This window comes from Amblyraja radiata, chromosome 5, assembly GCF_010909765.2.
Source record: "Amblyraja radiata isolate CabotCenter1 chromosome 5, sAmbRad1.1.pri, whole genome shotgun sequence".
NCBI lineage: Eukaryota > Metazoa > Chordata > Chondrichthyes > Rajiformes > Rajidae > Amblyraja > Amblyraja radiata.
Genome location: NC_045960.1, coordinates 74,198,614 through 74,219,154, shown reverse-complemented (window position 1 = coordinate 74,219,154; position 20,541 = coordinate 74,198,614). Strand labels below are relative to the sequence as shown.

The following is a 20,541-nucleotide window of genomic DNA, read 5'->3' as shown; positions in this document are numbered from 1 at the left end:
TTCCAGAGGTCCATGGAACAGCTGTTCGCTGGCATGCCGTGCGCCATCATCGTGGATGATATCCTAGTCTACGGGGAGAATGCCGCCGAACATGACAAAAACCTGCGCTGGGTCCTGGACCGGGCTCGACAGATCAATTTAAAACTGAACATAAAAAAGTGCAGATTTCGCGTCTCTGAAGTGCCTTACGTCGGACACATCTTCACTTCTGATGGACTAAAGCCTGACCCACAAAAGACTACTGCAATTTCCGAGATGCCAGCCCCAACCGATGTCCTCAGTCTGCAACGTTTCCTGGGCATGGTCAATTACCTCGGTAAGTTTATTCCTAATCTCAGCGAGCTGAGCTCGCCCCTGAGGCAACTAACTAAAAAAGACACTGCCTGGTCCTGGTTCCCACAACACCAACAGGCTTTCGAATTTCTGAAATCTAAACATGATCCAGCACTAACTGCATGCAGTCTGTCACCGTGCTGGAGAGAGCGAGAGATAGGAAGAGAGTGTTATTATACTTGATAACTAAGGCGTGGTTAGTGGTACTGAGGTAGCTATATTATTGGTTGCATGCATAAACCATCTATTATTGGTTGCATGCATAAACCATCGTCAAAGGCCACAAGGTCGTGGTTCCGGCCTCTCTGTATGATCTCTACTACAACGCAGCCCATAGCACTCATCCTAGGGTCGATGCCACTATTTCTCATGCTCAGGGACAATTCTACTGGCCTGGTATGGCCAAATATATCAAGGACCGAGTTTCCTCCTGCTCCACCTGCAACAACCTCGCCCCGCACCAGCAGCGACAGCCCCTTTTGCAGCAGCCGGCGCCTGCCATGCCCTGGACATCGCAGGCTGCCGACATATTCGAATGGTGGGGCAAGCAGTTTCTTGTCCTGGTGGACTCGTACTCCAACTGGTTCGAGGTGGACCTGCTTCCTTCAATCACCTCCGAGATGGTCATCAGCAGACTGCGCAGGCACTTCGCCACCTTCGGTGCCCCTGTCCGTTTACAAACTGACAATGGCCGACAATTTACCAGCGCTGAATTCAAATCTTTCGCTGCCAAGTGGAACTTTCATCATTACACTAGCAGCCCGGAGTATCCACAAAGCAACGGCCTTGCCGAGCGAGCCGTGCGGAGTGCTAAGGGTCTGCTTGAGCAGTCCCGCCTGTCTAACTCCGACTTCTACCTGGGCTTACTTAACCTCCGTAATATCTCCCGTGACCCGACCATGGCTGCCCAGCGTCTGATGTCGAGGACAACCAGGCCACCTATGCTGATCGCTCAACAGACCCTGCTACCCAAGGTATTCGAGCCTGCCGTTGTCCAGCAGCGGATTGAACAGAAGCATGAGGTTCAACGGCGTTCCCACGACAGGTCCTGCCGCCCGCTGACGTCCCTACTGCCCGGGCAAGTCGTTCGGTTGCAAACTAGCACCGGCTATTCCCGTCTCGCGACCGTAGTCGGTGTGGCTGATTCGCCTCGTTCTTACCTGGTGGACTATGAAGGGACTGTCTATCGTCGGAGCCGTCAACACCTGTTGGCTGTGAACGAGCCGAAGCCTCCAGCTGCGGGTCCTTATGCTCCACCTCTGTGGTCCCAGCCTGCCCCTGCCGGCTTTCCTGCTGATCCCTGCATGCCCCAGACCCCTCGCTTGTTGCGTTCTCCTCCACCGCTGCCGCCAGGTTCTGGCCGGCTTGTCTCCCCTCCTGCACGTTCTCCCTCCCCTCCTGTCTCTCCTGCTCCGGCTGCGTCTCCTCCTGCTTTCACTGCTGCTACGGATGCGTCTCCTCCTGGTTTAACCTTCTCACCTACTTCTGCTGCGCCTTCTCTTCTTTCCGATGGGGGGGGGGGGGAAAGGTGTTGCATGCACGCGTTCGGGTCGCATTGTTAAGCCGCCTGTCCGCTATGGTGACATTGTTTAGATTCGTATATTTTATATAATCACACTGCCATGGGTCTATTTCAATTCTGATTTCTAAGGGGAAGGATGTAGATGGTTTATGCATGCAACCAATAATATAGCTACCTCAGTACCACTAACCATGCCTTAGTTATCAAGTATAATAACACTCTCTCTTCCTATCTCTCGCTCTCTCCAGCACGGTGACAGACTGCGTGCAGTTAGTGCTGGATCATGTTTAATCTGTGTGTTTATTAAAGAGTTAAGTAAAGTTACAAGTGTGTGAGATTCACTTCTTTACAATGCTTATTAATTTTGTTTTTTGAGATATGTTAAGCTTTTATAGCTCCTTTTTTAATGTTTATTGGTAATTGCCTCGTTATATACTCAGAACAATTAGGGGCCGGGATGTAGGAGCCATTAAGCTTGTCAGTATTATTATCATGTCTGATATTTTTAGCTTTAGTTTTTATCTGCCTGTACTTTTGTAGGTGGGATTTGATACGTAGTAGGGGTGTGTTCTTTTGTTAGAGTAGTCTGGCGCAGACTCTCAGATTAGAAGTTTCAGTTTGGTGTCGGAGAATGAGGGGAAACAGTTTTCTACCATGATCACGACACACACATGTTACGAGACGACATACCTTTATAAGAAGAAGCTTTTATGTGATTTATTCAGTATTCAGTATTTACTTTAATGTCATTTTAACTGAGTACTTACATACACAGATGAAACGAAAAAATTGTTTCTCAACCAGATTTATATGATGCGAATGGAACAGCGATTAAGAACGGAAAGTTATGAGTTATTTATTTGTTTTGTATTACTTCAATAACAAAGCAATTAATCAAGAAACGAAGTTTGGAAGATTCGTCTTTGCCGTTTTATGTATGTCGTGAGTGCGTTAGGCTATACCTCAAGTTGGACTTTGAGAATGTTGTAAATGCCATAATTTATCATAATTCACTATAATTTATTTGCATTTTTCATACAAATTCTGGAGATAAAGGAGAAGGTAATTATGCTAATTTCAATAAAATATATTTATCATTACAAACTCAATTAAGAGGCAGTGGAGCTAATCCCTAGAGATGATGGGTACTCAATGTCTTTCTTGCATAATTGTATTTCAGTGCAGTAGCTCTCTCAAACACTTATGGATAATTTAAACCGATAAAAGTTGTTTCTTCTGGTACCAAGTGTTTCACATTATACAACTGTTCATTGGGTTGGAGAAGGAATCTTGCTTATTTCATAAGATATTTATGGGAATGAATCTTGCTGTCCAATATTGGCAATTGTGATCAGAACCTATGGAAAACGGCTCTTTAATCTACGTTAAATCTCAGACTTTTAGATACGTGCATTTAAACACAGAAGTCTGAGATTTACTGAATGACAGATGGCATCGCATCTGTCACTACTTTCCATCATAGGAGTCCAATGGTGATGACCAGACTTGCAGGGATTTCCCTGCAGCAAGCCCAGATCCTCTGCCAGGTAGGATTCAAAATGCTGACCGACTTCAAAGGAGATTATAGGGTAAAGATTTAGTTGGACAAGAGGATGATATTTGGCTTTAGAAAGTATTGTTTTGCTTTAGTTCCGAGTCTTTAATAATTATCATGTGTTCTTGAGATTTTTTGAATTCAATTTGATATTTACCATTTATATAAAATGGAAATTCTGTTTTTAGTTTTAAACCGTGTATGCTGCGCAGTATTCGTTTATCCATAGCCTGATCCTGGACTCAAGGTGCAGAAGAAAGGTCCAGTCTTTCACAGCAAACGCAGGTGAATGTACATGTCCAGGGATTATAGACGGCAATTCTGGCCCTGTCCTGCATGATCTGGCCCAGTAATTAGTTTGATTTAGCAAGGGTTAAGATTGCCCACATAAAGATATATAGACAGCAAAATACACCATCATTCACTCAGCACTTCTTCATGAGGTTGTTTTTAAAATACTTAACTGATTCAAAACCAATACATTCAAACCATAGATTGATTTTACTCATAGGAGCAATCAAATATTTTAAGTATCATAATTAATAGGGGAATGTTTTTTTCCCACTGAGCTAATGAAGGTGCATGTTTTAAGAACAGAAAAAAAGTAACAGCTGTACAAATGTCTTCATAGTCTGCTCAGTTCTTCTCATCAGCTCTTCGAGAGCCCACAATCTGAGTTCGCTTACACACACACTCTTGCCACCTTACCCAACTCCAGTTATTCTTTCACACAAAATAAGAACTCACCCCTTGTTCTTGGATGCCAATGCCTAAGCCTCCAACTTACATTTCACTTCCACAATATGAAAATCCTTCACATTTTCTTCTCCTTATTTTCAGCAGACTGCAGCAAGTTATAATCACATAACCCTCTTTGTTCCTCTTTTTTGTTTTCTAGTGCATCCTCCTCTTTTTCACCTTGTGATGTGTGACCACATCCCAGTTGCCAGGATTTCTTACTCATGACCTTGCAGCCCCAGAACCTTCACTTAAACACAATTTGCAAATAATGTGGTTCCTATCAGATCAAACTTCAGCTCAGTATATAATAATTTCTGAAGCACTTTGTGACATATCTCAACTTTAAAGGAGGTACATAATTTCAAGTAGATAGTTATCTAAATCCCATGCAATTGAGGACTGGTAAAATAATTCATTTTCAATTGGATGCAGGAAAAGCTCCTAATCATTATAACATAAGTAGCACACCATAGATATAGTGATAGATTAACTGGGAGAAATGAATAACATTCTTTGAAGCTTCACTTTTTTAAGCCAAACTCGATAATTACACGTGGCAAGAAACATTGAATAGTGCAGAGATAAATAATATTAAAGAATCAAGTAGATTTTGCAAAGGTGACAGAAGATAATGAAAAATCATAACATTTAAACAAAGATCTAATTGGATTCTAAATGATTAGCCATGCATCTCTTCCACAATTTGTCTTTAATTCCAGATTAAGAGCATTATTCTTTACTCTTTTTGTCTTGGTTCTATTTTTTTTCTCCTATTCAATAGGTAAATTTATATGATATCTGATCATAATTTTAAGGATAACCAAAGAACACCATGTGTATTCATAACTGAAAGTGTGCGTAATCTTCTTGTGTCTTGATTGGAAATTTGCTGTTTCAGATTCAGTTCCAGGAAAAAACTCGAATTTAGTGCAAGTTATGAAATAGTCAACAGTGCTCCATGTTGTAAATTAAGTTCTGTTTTTAATGTACCAGCATACCAGTTAAGTACTTGTAGACCACTTATGTTCAGAAGTTCACATTATTCAGCAAGATGATGCAGGATACCAACTACCATTACAAGGATAGCACACAAAAAAATGCAGAATATCACCATTGTTCTTACTGAGAAAGACTCATATTTGTACAAATTATAATTAATGCTAATTATCTTAAATACCTGCAAAATGATTTGATCGATGCAGAATAAGTAGGACACATTTATTGCAACTGGCCCATTGAGTCGATGTTTCAAAATAATCAGTTAATTATCCTCAAATGTTTAAATGTCATTGTACAAAGAATTGTTTAAATCAAATTTACCACTATATTACCTTCTTCTACAAGTCTGCAGACCATGATAAACCAAGTGGATGATAAAAGGCATTAATGAAGCATGCTTCTATATTAAATATACAATAAAACAGCAAACTGAACCTACCTTTCGGATGCCAAGGGTCGGTAAACTCGTACTTTCCCGTCCCAACAGTTCGTAACATCTGGGCACCATTTTTGTCATCTTCGATTTGTGTTGGGTTTAAAGGAAGTTGGGAAACAACTTGCCCATTGACGCCTTGAGCATTACTAGGAAGAGTTACTGAAGGCAGATCAGATGGATGCAGAATGGGGCAGCTCATGTGACCATTCCCAATTGTGGTAGGGGCAGGCTGAGTCACCTGACCCACCCCAGTGAGAGGGGACACGGTCATCGGATGACTTGTTGTGTACAATGGTTGACTCTGCAGATTCACAACCCTGTTACTTAGTGGTTGTGAAGGATGTTGTACTTGATAGTGTGTTGTCATAAGTGGAAGCTGAGGAGGAACTGGAGGTGGGATTGTGGGTGTAACTCCAATCACTGGACCTTGAACGCCAAATGTTGGTGCCTGTGCAATCCCATATGTGGGAGGTATTAGGGCAGGTGGGCCAACGGCAGCAACTGAAGGGGCCCATGGTGTTGGACCTGAAATTTAAAGAAAACAATGATTAAAGTGTCTCCCTCTCCATGATTTCCATAGCTCCACAATCATGTCTAATAACTGGAATTTATATTTTGCTCAATCTTTAAATAGGCACGAACTAATGTTTCAAAAATCAATCTATCTATATATCTATATTACTAAAAGTCTGATCTTGACCGCTTTTGGCCCACTGTGATGCGATTTCCGAGAGAACGCCGCCACCAATGGCCGTCATTTTCGGCCACCTCGCTCGGAGCCCCCCTCCGCCTTCTGGGACCAGAGGATTTTTCCCATCGATGAAAAATCAGAGAGATATTCATGTTTTTTTTAAATTCCCCATTCCCTCTGCTGCCCCCGCTGATGGCAGGGGGAGGGACTATAAAACCCGGAAGTGCAGTGCCTCACTCAGTCTCTGCCAGACCCAGGAAGCGAGAGGGTCACCGTTCTCTGAGCTGCGAATAACACTACTCCACGGTGAGTCCCCTCGATGCGGCTGTAAAGTGGCTGCAGCCCAATTGTTTGCCTCGCCTTTTTAACAAGTTTGTGTTCACAAAATGAATTTTGGTTGTCAGGTGGCTGCAGCCCAATTGTTTGCCTCGCCTTTTTAACAAGTTTGTGTTCACAAAATGAATTTTGGTTGTCAGGTGGCTGCAGCCCAATTGTTTGCCTTGGCTTGGCTTTTTAAATCGGTGCAACAGTTGGATGCCAGCCCAAGAATCCATTCGACCCACAATGTCTGTACTAGCCCTCTGGAAACCAGTACCTTTGGTCCGCAACACCCATACTAGCGCAACAGACAGCCCCCCACTGGCGAGCAATATTGGAATTGGTGGAGAGGTGGAATATTGTGTTGGTGACCAACCCTCCCCTGTGATGCTGGGACCCAACGGGTCCCACTTAGTCTAGTATATTACTAAAACTCTCATCTTGTTTGTTTGTATGCGTGCATGTGCGTAATATCCCAAAACCCTGTCAAAACGATACACGATAGCGCTACAATTTTCACTTTACTCACCATTGTCATGTGATATAAATGAAACACGTTTCGTTCAGATTGATGGTATATTTTACAAGATTGACATTTTAAACTTTACACAATCGCTTTTAAAACCACTTTTCCACTTGGCCTGCCCATCAGCCATGTTACAATGTCGTCACAATGACGTCACAATGGGATCCCGAATCTCATTTACATTAAAAAATCACGATTAAAAAAACCAAACGTTTTAATCAAATTCTTCCATTTTCATTAACAGCTAACATTGTGTTTAGACTATTTGAAAGAAAAAATGTGATTTTCATTGAGAGGGAGTGGGGGATAGAGGGAGAGGAGGGAAGTGGGGGAGGTGAGGAGTGGAGGTGGGATAGGAGGAAGATGAGGAGTTGGGGAGCATGGAGGTAGAGGGAGAGGAGCGGGTATAGAGGAGAGAGGGATTATGGAGGGAGGGAGTGAGTGACTGAGGGTAGGGGAAAGGAGAGGGAGGGAGAGGTGAGGGAGGTAGTGGGGAGGGGGGAGGAGAGGGGAAAGAAGAGGGAGGGTGAAGAGGAGGGGAGAGAGTGCTGGGGAGAGGGAATGGAGGATGATAGGGGTAGGAAGAGAGATTGTGAGGTAATGGAGGAGCGTCACAACGGGGATCTCTGGAGTCACAACGGGAACCTGTCAGCCACACCTATGCAGTTGGGGGTTATCGGTCAATGGTGGAATATTGCCTAGCGGGACAAGCCCAACGGGTCTGCACCTGGTTTAGTATATATTACTAAAACTCTGTTTGTTTGTTTGTATGCATGTGTGCGTTCATGTTCGTGATATTCCAAAACCCCGACAAAATGGTACACGATAGTGCTACAGGTTTTGGCCCACCTTACTCACCGTTGTCCTGAGATGTAAAAGAAACAAGTTTTGTTCAGATTGATGTTATATTTTGCAAGTTATTGACATTTTAAACATTACAAAAAACACTTTTCAAACACATTTCCACTTGGCCTACCTGTCACCCATGTTCGACATCACAATGACGTCACAATGGGATCCCGAATCTCATTTACATTTAAAAATAGCGATTTTCAAAAAAACTCAGTTTTAATCAAATTCTTCCATTTTATTAACAGCTAATGTAAATAAGCTCTTCTAAGCTTCCCCCCCAGTCCAGTTCAGTCAATAAAAGAACTGGAACAACTAATCTTTATTTTTGGATTGCACAAAATTCCCCTATATGATACCTAAACCACTGCGGGTTTGATCCTTGTATCTGCCTGGCCAAGCCCTTCAGCCTCGTGCAAGCAGAAGCACTGCAAAAGGTCACGCAGTCCAAAGCGCTCTTCTAGAAGATCGACAAAGGACCTCGTGGAGGCTGCCTTTTATAGGTCCCTGAACCTTGAGGGGCCGAACTACAGAGGGGTGGTCTCTTTACAATCCAATCAAACACATTAATTACAACAATACATGATTGACAGTTACCCAGACCAATAACAGAATCCTTCTTACATTGTTGCATGAGAAGCTTCTGGAAGAAGCTAACTTAACTTGAATAATGCAACATTGACCCTGGAATCCAAACAAACCAGCCAGGGGCTCAACACTTTGGCCAATCAACAAACAGCAGGGTAACTGTCTAGCAACATTATTTACAATATGTACACTTAGTTTGCAGTAATCCAATCAACGTCATGCATTTCACACTTCCTTGGGGATCCTCTGCAGAAATCCCACTCATTCTGTCAATTGAAGAGATACTCATATATTTCTTATCTGCAACATTGATCTGGGCCCTAGACTTAATGGCGCCATTCAGAAGCTTGTCTTATTTCTGCAAGCACATCAGACTTGACCAAAATGGCCTAACAATACATGAGTCCTTTACTAAATTTTGGTGCTATGGCTGCTCTGTTTTAGCCAGGATTTACATTAACATTGTGTTTAGGTTATTTTAAAGAAAGAATGAGATTTTCATAGAGAATTTCATTTTTTTAAATTGTGATTTTCATTGTGGGTTGGGGTGGGATAAGGGGAGGTGAGGAGTGGGGAGCAGAGGGATAGAGGGAGAGGAGTGGGGTAGGGAGGGGAGAGGGAGGGGAAAGTAGGGGAGGTGAGGAGGGAGAGTTGGGGGAAAGGATAGAGGGAGAGGAGGGAGGATTGGGGTGGTAGGGAGTGGGGGATAGAGGGAGAGGAGGGAGAGTGGGGAGTGGGATAGAGGGAAGTGAGGAGCGGGGGAGCAGAGAGACAGAGGGAGAGCAGAGGGGTACAGAGAGGAGAGGGGTTATGGAGGGAGGGATGGAGTGACTGGGTAGAGGGAAGGAGAGGGAGGGAGAGGTGAGGGAGGGAGTGGGGGAGAGCGGAGTAGAGGGGAAAGAAGAAGGAGGGTGAAGAGGAGGGGGATGGAGTGCTGGGGAAGAAGGGGAATGGAGGAGGATAGGGGTAGGAAGAGGGATAGCGAGGCGCAGTTGGGGGAGGGATGCCGTGACTCGTGTCATAACGGGGATCTCTGGCGTCACAACAGGCACCCCTCAGCCGCGCCTGCGCAGTTGGGCGCCATGGGTCAGTGGTGGAATATTGCCTTGGTGGACGTGCACAACGGGTCCGCATCTGGTCTTGTTTCTTATAAAATGTGTAATATTTAACTTCACATAAAACACATTCATACCAATTTGCATTATTTCATTGGACTCTTACATGCAGGTACAGATACAGCAGGCATAAGCATGCAGGTACAGCAGGCAGTGAAGAAAGCGAATGGCATGTTGGCCTTTATAACAAGAGGAATCGAATATAGGAGCAAAGAGGTCCTTCTGCAGTTGTACAGAGCCCTAGTGAGACCCCACCTGGAGTATTGTGTGCAGTTTTGGTCCCCTAATTTGAGGAAGGACATTCTTGCTATTGAGGAAGTGCAGCGTAGGTTTACAAGGTTAATTCCTGGGATGGCGGGACTGTCATATGCTGAGAGAATGGAGCAGTTGGGCTTGTACACTCTGGAATTTAGAAGGATGAGAGGGTATCTCATTGAAACATATAAGATTGTTAAGGGCTTGGACACGCTACAGGCAGGAAACATGTTCCCGAAGTTGGGGGAGTCTAGAACCAGGGGCCACAGTTTAAGAATAATGAGTAAGCCATTTAGTACGGAGATGAGGAAACACTTTTTTTCACAGAGAGTGGTGAGTGTGGAATTCTCTGCCTCAGAGGGTGGTGGAGGCAGGTTCACTGGGTGCTTTCAAGAGAGAGCTAGATAGGGCTCTTAAAAATAGCGGAGTCAGGGGATATGGGGAGAAGGCAGGAACGGGGTACTGGTCGGGGATGATCTGCCATGATCACATTGAATGGCGGTGCTGACTCGAAGGGCCGAATGGCCTACTCCTGCACCTATTGTCTATTGTCTTCCTGTTGACAATGAGCGTGAGCACTACATGTTGGGGCACATAACTCGAGTTGGGGCATGGAAGATGTGGGAGAAGTGGTGTTGATGTAATTTATGTAGATCTTGATTTTACAAAAGTAGCTCAATAATGAAAATATAAAGGCAGCATTATATTGAAAGGAACATTATTACATCATCGTTACATGGTTACTTACTATTAAACAACTTTAATGTTATCAAACTCAGGTATTAAGATCCTCCCACAAAAATATATCAGAGCACAATTTATAGTGTAAGATATAGTCCCCGTTATCTAAAGGAGAAGATGCATTTTTGATGATATCTAAATCAGAAATAATGAATGCATAGAATAATCTGTTTCTCTCTACTTCTCAAAGTTTTCAAAACTTTTTGTCTAGCACCATAGAGCACATTTGAAAGTGTGACCTGGGAATAAAGGTTCTCACTGTCTATCCTATCTATGTCTCTCATAAGTTTATATACTTCCATCAATTCTTCCTTAACCTTCAACTTCTGCTTCCTGCTCTAGTCTGTCAATATTTTTGTATTGCACACCCTATTCACTAGAACTTCAGGTTGAGATACCATCTACAAATTTGGAAATTGTACCGTGTATACCCAAGTGCAAGTCCTGAATGTATACTAAATAAATCAATTGCCCTAAAGTTGATGCTGGGTATTCTACAATATTTAATTTAGTTTAGAGATACGGCACGGAAACAGGCCACTGAGTCCGCACCGACCAGCGATCCCCGCACACTAACAATATCCTACACACACTAGGGACAATTTACATTTTATACCAACCTAATTAACCCGTATATCTTTGGCGTGTGGGAGGAATACTGAAGATCTCGGAGAAAACCCACGCGGTGACGGGGAGAACGTACAAACTCCGTACAGACAGCATATACTCATTTTTGGCCATGTTCAATGTCAAAATTTTATCTAAACACCATTTAAGGATTGCAAAACATTATTCATGCTGATAGTTAAAGTGTGTATAAAACATTTTCTCCGAGATATTTGGTTTCCTCCCACATGCCAAAGATGTACAGGTTTGTAGGTTAATTAGGGCACAATTCTAATAAAGTGCATATCCAGACCCTGCTCTGACTAATGAGGCTTCCCAGCTCTCAGCTTTCTGCCCTCTTGCCACACTAATTCTGCTAACAGAATCCCAGACATGGTCTTCCACTGGGGGATTGGATCCCAAATGCACAGCAAGACCCAGTAAGTCACCCGATGCGCTTGAGCACAATGCACTCCCTAAATGGCTTTTAACTACGCTGTCCCCGTTCACAGGCTGCCAAAGCCACTGCTGAGATTAAAGAATTAAAAGCAATAACAAAACAATTAAAATTGCTAGTAGATTAAGAAATAACTGGTTAAAAGCACTCAAGTGTTTAAAAAAAATAATCAATCAATTCTTTATTTCGAACAGAATAAAAAATAAAAAGCAAGTAGGAAACAGCATACAAAAAAAACAAAACAAGAATATTTATAAAGTGTCATAAACAATATTTATAAATAAATGAACCGTATGTGTCCGAAAAGGAGCAGGGAGAAGCCAACGCTTATTAATTCCCACCCCTTATTCAACTGCTCATAATCTTATACAAATTTAGCAGCTATAAACACCTATTTCCATGTATACACCAAATTATTTACATTTATACACCAATCAAATATTTACAGCCATACAAAACCCTCATGTACTGTACATTATCTCTTAGTCATATATCCAACCCATCACCCTATAATCACCCTTCCCAATACAATCAGTATAACAAACATCCCACTCAAAATCACCTATCCTCATCCCAATATCCTTTTATAAAAGTGTTGTTGTACATCTTTTTAAACTGAATTATGATTGTGCTAAGTTTTATCTCCTGTTCCAGACCACTCCACAAATTCACACCACAGATTGCTATGCACATACTTTTAAGAGTTGTTCTGACATTGAGTTTATTTTAATTAAGTTCCCATCTCAAATTATATCCACCCTGTCTTTCCGTAAACAGTTTTTGTATGTTTCCTGGAAGTAAATTATTTCTTGCTTTGTACATGATTTGTGCAGTCTTAAATTTAACCAGTTCAGTGAATTTACTGTAGCCTCTCGAGTATCATTGCATTGTATGCCATTTAATGCTTTGAAAATTATTGGACATATCTCTCTCCTTAAATGGATTAAATTTACTGAATTAATCAAATAAATTATATTTACTAAAAGCAAAACACAAAGTGCTGGAGTAACTCAGAGGACCAGGTAACATCTCTAGATGGTATCGATAGGCACTGTTTCAGGTTGTTACCCTTCTTCAGACTGATTGTAGTAGGAGGGAGAAAGTGGTGGTGGGACAAAGCCTGACAAGTGATAGGTGGATACAGGTGAAAGGGGTTGTTGATTGGCAGATGGGTGGACAAAGGCCAGAGATAAAAAGGAGACAATAGTCTATTTATTATTCCCCCAGCAGCTATAACTTTCTACTCAATTTAATGGGCATACAGTACTTGTGTCAGATTTATCCTGATGCAGGTTCAGTGGCAGATCTCCCTGACTGAGAACTGGAATTCTGAGGAAATTCGTCTGCTCTTTTGGAGTTGTTTGCCAGTGCAGCACAGGTGACTAGGGCTGCCATTTACCTTAAGCAACCTGATGCATTTCAACTAGCATCTGTGCGTCTTCATTTTCGCCAGGTTAAGTGCTGAAAAACCTAACAAGTTCAAAGCAAATTTATGTACTTTAGTGAGAGATATGTCCAATAATTTTCAAAGCATTAAATGGCATACAATACAATGATACTCGAGAGGTGACAGTAAATGCAATAGGTGACATGAAGAAATAGCCAAACCAGCAGGTCCCATGGTCATTCTACAGTCTGTACTTAGTTATAGGATATCAGGCGAAGAGTAGGGATCTTGCACGAAACTACATCTAATTCATCTTTCAATTCTGCTTTCGGGGCGAAGACTGATGAGGTAAAGAGAGCCAATAACTTTGTGTATGAGAGAATACAGTTATATATATATACTAGACTAAGTGGGACCCGTTGGGTCCCAGCATCACACAGGGGGGCTGGTCATCCAACGCAATATTCCACCTCTCCACCAATTCTAATATTGGTGGCCAGTTGGGGGGGGGGGGGGCTTTCTGGAGCGCTAGTATGGGTGTTGTGGGCTGAAGGGACTGGTTTCCAGAGGGCTAGTATGCAAATTGTGCGCCAAATGGATTCTTGGGCTGGCGTCTCAGTCAATCAAGCCTGTTGTGCTGGCAACTCACTCACTCACGGCTGGTGGGCTGGTAGTTGACTCACGGCTAATCCTTGAAATTCTATTTCAAACAGGGTATAAGGCCACCAAATTCAAGTGCAGTTTCTTACCACTTCTAGCAGTGTGCAAGGCCACCAAATTCAAGTGCAGTTTCATACCATTTGAAGTAGGGTGCAAAGCCACTAAAGACAGCGAGTCGTGACCTCTTCCTCCTCCATCTAGCAGAGACTGAGCCACACCCACATTTCCGGGTTTTATAACCCCTCCCTCCTACCCCCACCGGAAAAGGTGTGGCTTTCATGGAGCGATTGACAGGAGAGAGATTCTCAACATTTAAAAAAAAACTAATAACACTTATTTTTCATTGATGGGAAGAATTCTCTGCACCTGCTCAGCGGAGGGGGACTGAGTAAGATGGCCAAAGATCATAACCGTAAGTGGTAGCGTTTTATCTAAAATCAATATACAGTGCAAACAGGAAGTGCATTTACAGTAGTTCCTTTTAACTTCAAGCCAAAGCACCCAAGCCGCCATTTGCAGTAAGTAGTGCCTTTCAACTTCATGCCACCATTTGCAGTAAGTGGTGCCTTTCAACTTCAAGCCAATGCACCCACGCCACCATTTGCAGTAAGTAATGCCTTTTAACTTCAAGCCAATGCACCCAAACCACCATTTGCAGTAAGTAATGCCTTTTAACTTCAAGCCATTGCATCCAAGCCACCATTTGCAGTAAGTAGTGGCTTTCAACTTCAAACCACACCCAAGCCACCATTAGCAGTAAGAGGTGCCTTTCAACTTCAAGTCAAAGCTCCCAAGCCACCATTTGCAGTAAGTAGTGCCTTTCAACTTCAAGCCAAAGCAACCAAGCCACCATTTGCAGTAATAGTGCCTTTCAACTTCAAACCAAAGCTCCCAAGCCACCATTTGCAGTAAGTAGTGCCTTTCAACTTCATGCCACCATTTGCAGTAAGTGGTGTCTTTCAACTTCAAGCCACACCCAAGCCACACCCAAGCCATCATTTGCAGGAAGTAGTGCCTTTCAACTTCAAAGCTCCCAAGCCACCATTTGCAGTAAGTAGTGCCTTTCAACTTCATGCCACCATTTGCAGTAAGTAATGCCTTTCAACTTCAAAGCTCCCAAGCCACCATTTGCAGTAAGTAGTGCCTTTCAACTTCATGCCACCATTTGCAGTAAGTAATGCCTTTCAACTTCAAGCCATTGCACCCAAGCCACCATTTGCAGTAAGTACTGCCTTTCAACTGCAAGCCAAAGCACTCAAGCCAACATTTGCAGTAAGTAGTGCCTTTCAACTTCAAGCCAAAGCTCCCAAGCCTCCATTTGCAGTAAGTAGTGCCTTTCAACTTTAAGTCAAAGCTCCCAAGCCACCATTTGCAGTAAGTAGTACCTTTCAACTTCATGCCACCATTTGCAGTAAGTAGTACCTTTCAACTTCATGCCACCATTTGCAGTAAGTGGTGTCTTTCAACTTCAAGCCACACCCAAGCCACACCCAAGCCATCATTTGCAGGTAGTGCCTTTCAACTTCAAAGCTCCCAAGCCACCATTTGCAGTAAGTAGTGCCTTTCAACTTCATGCCACCATTTGCAGTAATGCCTTTCAACTTTAAGCCATTGGACCTAAGCCACCATTTGCAGTAAGTACTGCCTTTCAACTGCAAGCCAAAGCACCCAAGCCACCATTTGCAGTAAGTAGTGCCTTTCAACTTCATGCCACCATTTGCAGTAAGTAGTGCCTTTCAACTTCAAGCCACACCCAAGCCATCATTTGCAGGAAGTAGTGCCTTTCAACTTCAAGTCAAAGCTCCCAAGCCACCATTTGCAGTAATGGTGCCTTTCAACTTTAAGTCAAAGCTCCCAAGCCACCATTTGCAGTAAGTAGTGCCTTTCAACTTCAAGCCAAAGCAACCAATCTACCATTTGCAGTAAGTAGTGCCTTTCAACTTCATGCCACCATTTGCATTAAGTGGTGCCTTTCAACTTCAAGCCAAAGCTCCCAAGCCACCATTTGCAGTAAGTAATGCCTTTCAACTTCAAGCCAAAGCACTCAAGCCACCATTTGCAGTAAGTAGTGCCTTTCAACTTCAAGCCAAAGCAACCAAGCCACCATTTGCAGTAATAGTGCCTTTCAACTTCAAGCCAAAGCAACCAAGCCACCATTTGCAGTAATAGTGCCTTTCAACTTCAAGCCAAAGCTCCCAAGCCACCATTTGCAGTAAGTAGTGCCTTTCAACTTAAAGCCAAAGCAACCAATCCACCATTTGCAGTAAGTAGTGCCTTTCAACTTCATGCCACCATTTGCAGTAAGTGGTGTCTTTCAACTTCAAGCCACACCCAAGCCACCATTTGCGGGGGGGGGGGGGGGGGCGCTTTCTGGAGCGCTAGTATGAACCATTTTAGAACCAATAGACATTTTGTTTGCAAGCTTTAGAACCATTAGAGACACGTTTTGCAAGTTTTAGAACCATTAGACATTTTTTGAAAGCTTTAGAACCAATAGACATTTTTTGCAAGCTATAGAACCAATAGACACGTTTTTTGCAAGCTTTAGAACCAATAGACATTTTTTGCAAGCTTTAGAACCAATAGACATTTTTTGCAAGCTTTAGAACCAATAGAGACATTTTTTGCAAGCTTTAGAACCAATAGACACTTTTTTGCAAGCTTTAGAACCAATAGACATTATTTTGCAAGCTTTAGAACTAATAGAGACACTTTTTGCAAGCTTTAGAACCAATAGTGACATTTTTTGCAAGATTTAGAACCAATAGACATTTATTTGCAAGCTTTAGAACCAATAGACATTTTTTTGCAAGCTTTAGAACCAATAGACATTTTTTTGCAAGCTTTATAACCAATAGACATTTTTTTACAAGCTTTAGAACCAATAGACATTTTTTTGCAAGCTTTATAACCAATAGACATTTTTTGCAAGCATTTTAGAACCACTAAGGGCACTTACATTTGAGTAGACATGTATTCAGTGTTATTCACAGCTCAGAGAAACGTGACCCTCTGCCTTCCTCCATCTTGAAGAGACTGTGTGGCACACCACTTCCTGGTTTTATAGTCCCTCCCCCTTGCCGCCAGTGGGGGCAGCAGAGAGAATAGGGAATTTTGTAAATACATTAATATCTCTGTCATTTTTAATCGACGGGAAAAATCCTCGGCACACATGTGGCGGAGGGAGGCTCTGAGCAAGGTGGCCAAAAGTGACAGCCGTAGGTGGCGGCGTTCTCTCGGAAATCGCAGCACAGATGGCCAAAACCGGTCAAGAATAGACTTTTAGTAATATAGATAGATATGCCACTGAAATACTCATTTAAAAGGAAATGGACCACTTTAAAATAAAATGGGAATGAAATTTGTTTGCCAGCACATGTGCTAAATGCATATTGCCATCACGGCATGTAGGACCATTTCTGAAATTGGTTCTGGAATTGAACCTTGTATGCAATGCTGGTTTCATAAATTAACTCCATCACCGAATACAAAATGAATCAAAACCTTGCTATTCACAACCTATTGGGGTATTCAGATCTATTGCCTCGGGGAAATATCAAATGTATCTGGCTTCAGCAATAGCAGAGGTTAACATTCGACATCTGACTGGGTTGTGAAATTGCTTGGAATGTTATGGATGATACTCAAACATTAATTTTTTTAAGAATGCAATATTTTCCTACAATATTTAATTAAAGCCAGCATACTACAGAAGATATAATTTTTCACATCATTATCCTGGTTACACAACACTGGATGAACACAATGGATCTTCTTTAATTAAATTTGGAAATAGGATATGCTGCAATTTTTATTGCTGCAGCATGCATGTTGTCTGCTCTCCATTCATTCCTCGTTCTCTCCAGTGACTCCTTGAGTGCCAGTATTTCACATTAAATACATTTTAAACACAATCCACTCTACAAAAGTGAACATGATCTGGTTTACATCTCTGCAACGATCTGCTAATCCTTTACTGTGTACTTTTGATCCACAGTATCAAATCCTCACCAACGCTGGCAAACATTCACTTGTATACGGTGTCCACAGGAAGACTGTTGGGAGAGGACAGGAATGAGGTTAAGATCCTATTTAATTTAATGGACCATGTATGAAGAAACTGCAGATGCTGGTTGAAACCAAAGATAGACACAAAATGCTGGAGTAACTCAGCGAGACAGGCAGCATCTCTGGAGAGGAATGGGTGACTTTTTGGGTCGAGACCCTTCTTCAGGGGGGAGGGAAATAGATAAATAAGGAAGTGTGAAGGTGTGGAAACAGGGCAAACTGAATGGAGATCAAAGAAAATGTAAAATAGATCATTGTTAGCTAGTAACAACAAAGCAGAGATAAAATGTAGTCAGACACAGTAAGACTGGTTGGAGAACTGGGAAGGGGGAGGGATGGAGAGGGAGGGAAAACAAGGGTTACTTGAAGGTTAATTTAATGGATTTCCTCCCTGTCTTCGATCCCACATTTGAACAAAGTTTGTCCATTTGCAGCTGTGCCGTAGACCTCAGGGAGCGACATTCAGACTCACTGAGGAGCATACAGGAGGCACTCAGTACTACAAAGTATTGTAGATTGGAGTTTCAGTGAGGCGGTCACATCTTTGATTCAGCCAGATAGATGGGGGAGTGCCAGGAGGGATGAATGGGCAGTGCAGCAGTCCTCTGTGGCTATTCCTCTCTCAAACAGGTATGCCACTTTGGAGACCGTTTAGTGATAGGGCGGAATGGGATTGGAAGGCCTCTCATGGGATAGCAGCAGCAGCTGCAGCTAAATCAGTAGGCACCTTGGCTGGCACTGTTGTGCAGCAAGGAAGGTCAAAATCTGGGATAGATTTAGTGATAGGGAACTCTTTTAATCTGTGGAACAGGCAGGCATTTCTGTGGCTGTGATTTCAGGATGGCCTGCTGCCTCCGTGGTGCCTGAGTCAAGGGTGTCGGTCAACAGGTGTATGACATTCTGAAAGGGAAGGATGAGCAGCAAGAGATTGTGGATCGGCAGAAAGAGAAATTAGGTAGTGCATATGGAATTTAAGGAGTTGGGAAGAAAGTAAAAACTCAGAACCTCCAGAGTTATAATCCCGAGATTACTCCTGGTGCCATGTGCTAGCGAGACCAGATATAGAAAAATAATACAGTTGAATGCATGGCTAAAAAAACTGCAGTAGGAGGGAGGGCTTCAGATACCTAGATCATTGGGAACTCTTCCAGGGCAAGTTGGACGGGTTGAGGGGGACCAATAACCTTGCAGGGATATTTGATACTTAGGAGTGTTTAAACTAGTGTGGTGTGAAGGTAAGTAGTTGAGAAGGTAACAATTAAGTCAAAAGTCTAAAATCAAAAACAAGCAAGGTCAAGTTAATGAATAAGGCAGGAATGTTAGTCTGCAGCGTATTTATTTAAATGCAAGGAGTACAATGGGTAAAAGAGTTGAGTTTAAAGCCTGGATTAGTCTATGGAATTACAGAAACTTGGTTAAGAGAAGGGCAGGACAGGCAACTCATCATTCCAGTATACAGATGTTTTAGATGTACCAGAAAGGGATGTAAAAGAGAAGGAGAGTTGCATCGCCAATTAGGGAGAATGTAACGGTTGCCTCAAGAGAGGACATGCTAAAAGTAGAAAGCCTCGAAATACTTATAAGGACTTACAGCAGCACTTATCTGTAGAAACAAGGAACTGTATGTAGATGCTGGTTTTCAAAAAAAGACAATCTTCAGACTTAAGAAAGGTCCTGACCCTCGAAACATCACCTGCCCATGTTCTCCTGACCTGCTGCTGAGTTACTCCAGCACTTAGTGCCTTTTTTTTAACAGCACACCCGTTCTTCTGACACATTGCTGAGTTCTTGTTATCTCTTGCATTTTCTCACAAATGTGTATTTTGTAAATTCCAATCAGGCATCCCTAAACTGTATGCAAGCATTGCTTCTATGTGAAATGGAGGTACTTCAGAATATTTGTCATTGTTTTTCTTGGATCGATTTCTGGAGATTACAGTCAATAAATACTGGGGATTGTGCAAACAAAAAGCTTCCTATTAAGTGCATGTTTTGACTAAGAAGTAGCTCAGGGTCATCAAAAGGCAGGGTTCCAACTAACAATATAATTTTCCATTTCTTCCTTCAGTGTCTGAAGATTAGGACTGACTTGTCTGCTTTGCTTTGGTTATCCCTTAGTACTATTGAATTCTACGCCAAGCTATTTGTCGTAAGTCAAGTTTACTTGCCCAAGATTAAACATAATATTCAAATACAATCGTAAAGTTTGCGGATGATCTTCCTTGATTTTGAAATAATTATGGAGATGCTAAACTGATATTTTTGCAGCAAAATATGTTTTCTCCACTTTCTCCGCTTTTGACCAGATATTGCAGATATATCACTAAATAAATAAAGATTCTAATCATGAGCACATATTTGTGTAGGATTCACTTTATCTCTTCTCAGTTTTTTGAATTGTAAAATCATAAGAATTTATGGCATAGATGGTGTTGGCCATTCAGCCCACTATATCTGTGTTGGCCAAAGAAGAGTTATGCAGCTTAAATCCCACCTTCCAACAACACCTGAAGCTTAGCCACAGCAACTCAAGTGCACGTCCAGTTAGTTTTAAAAGCAACTAGATCAAGTGCAGACCCGTTGGGTCTGTTCCTCCAATGCCCGATTGTGGTGGGGGGGGTGGGGGGGGGTGGGGGGAGGGGGTCTAGGGGGGTGGCATGCGGCGTCACACGCACTAACCACCCCCACACACAT

At 42.5% G+C, this 20,541-nt stretch overlaps 1 protein-coding gene across 6 annotated transcripts in view; it reads right to left on the bottom strand.

The window, feature by feature from the left end:
- The window catches only part of klhl29 (kelch like family member 29), a 416,936-nt gene that overhangs the window by 127,226 nt on the left and 269,169 nt on the right, over positions 1–20,541 (bottom strand). For all 6 annotated transcript variants that reach the window (XM_033021536.1, XM_033021537.1, XM_033021534.1 and 3 more), the window contains one exon: positions 5,590–6,111. In XM_033021536.1, the coding sequence (XP_032877427.1) occupies positions 5,590–6,111 (522 nt within the window). The remainder of the gene's footprint in view (positions 1–5,589; positions 6,112–20,541) is intronic.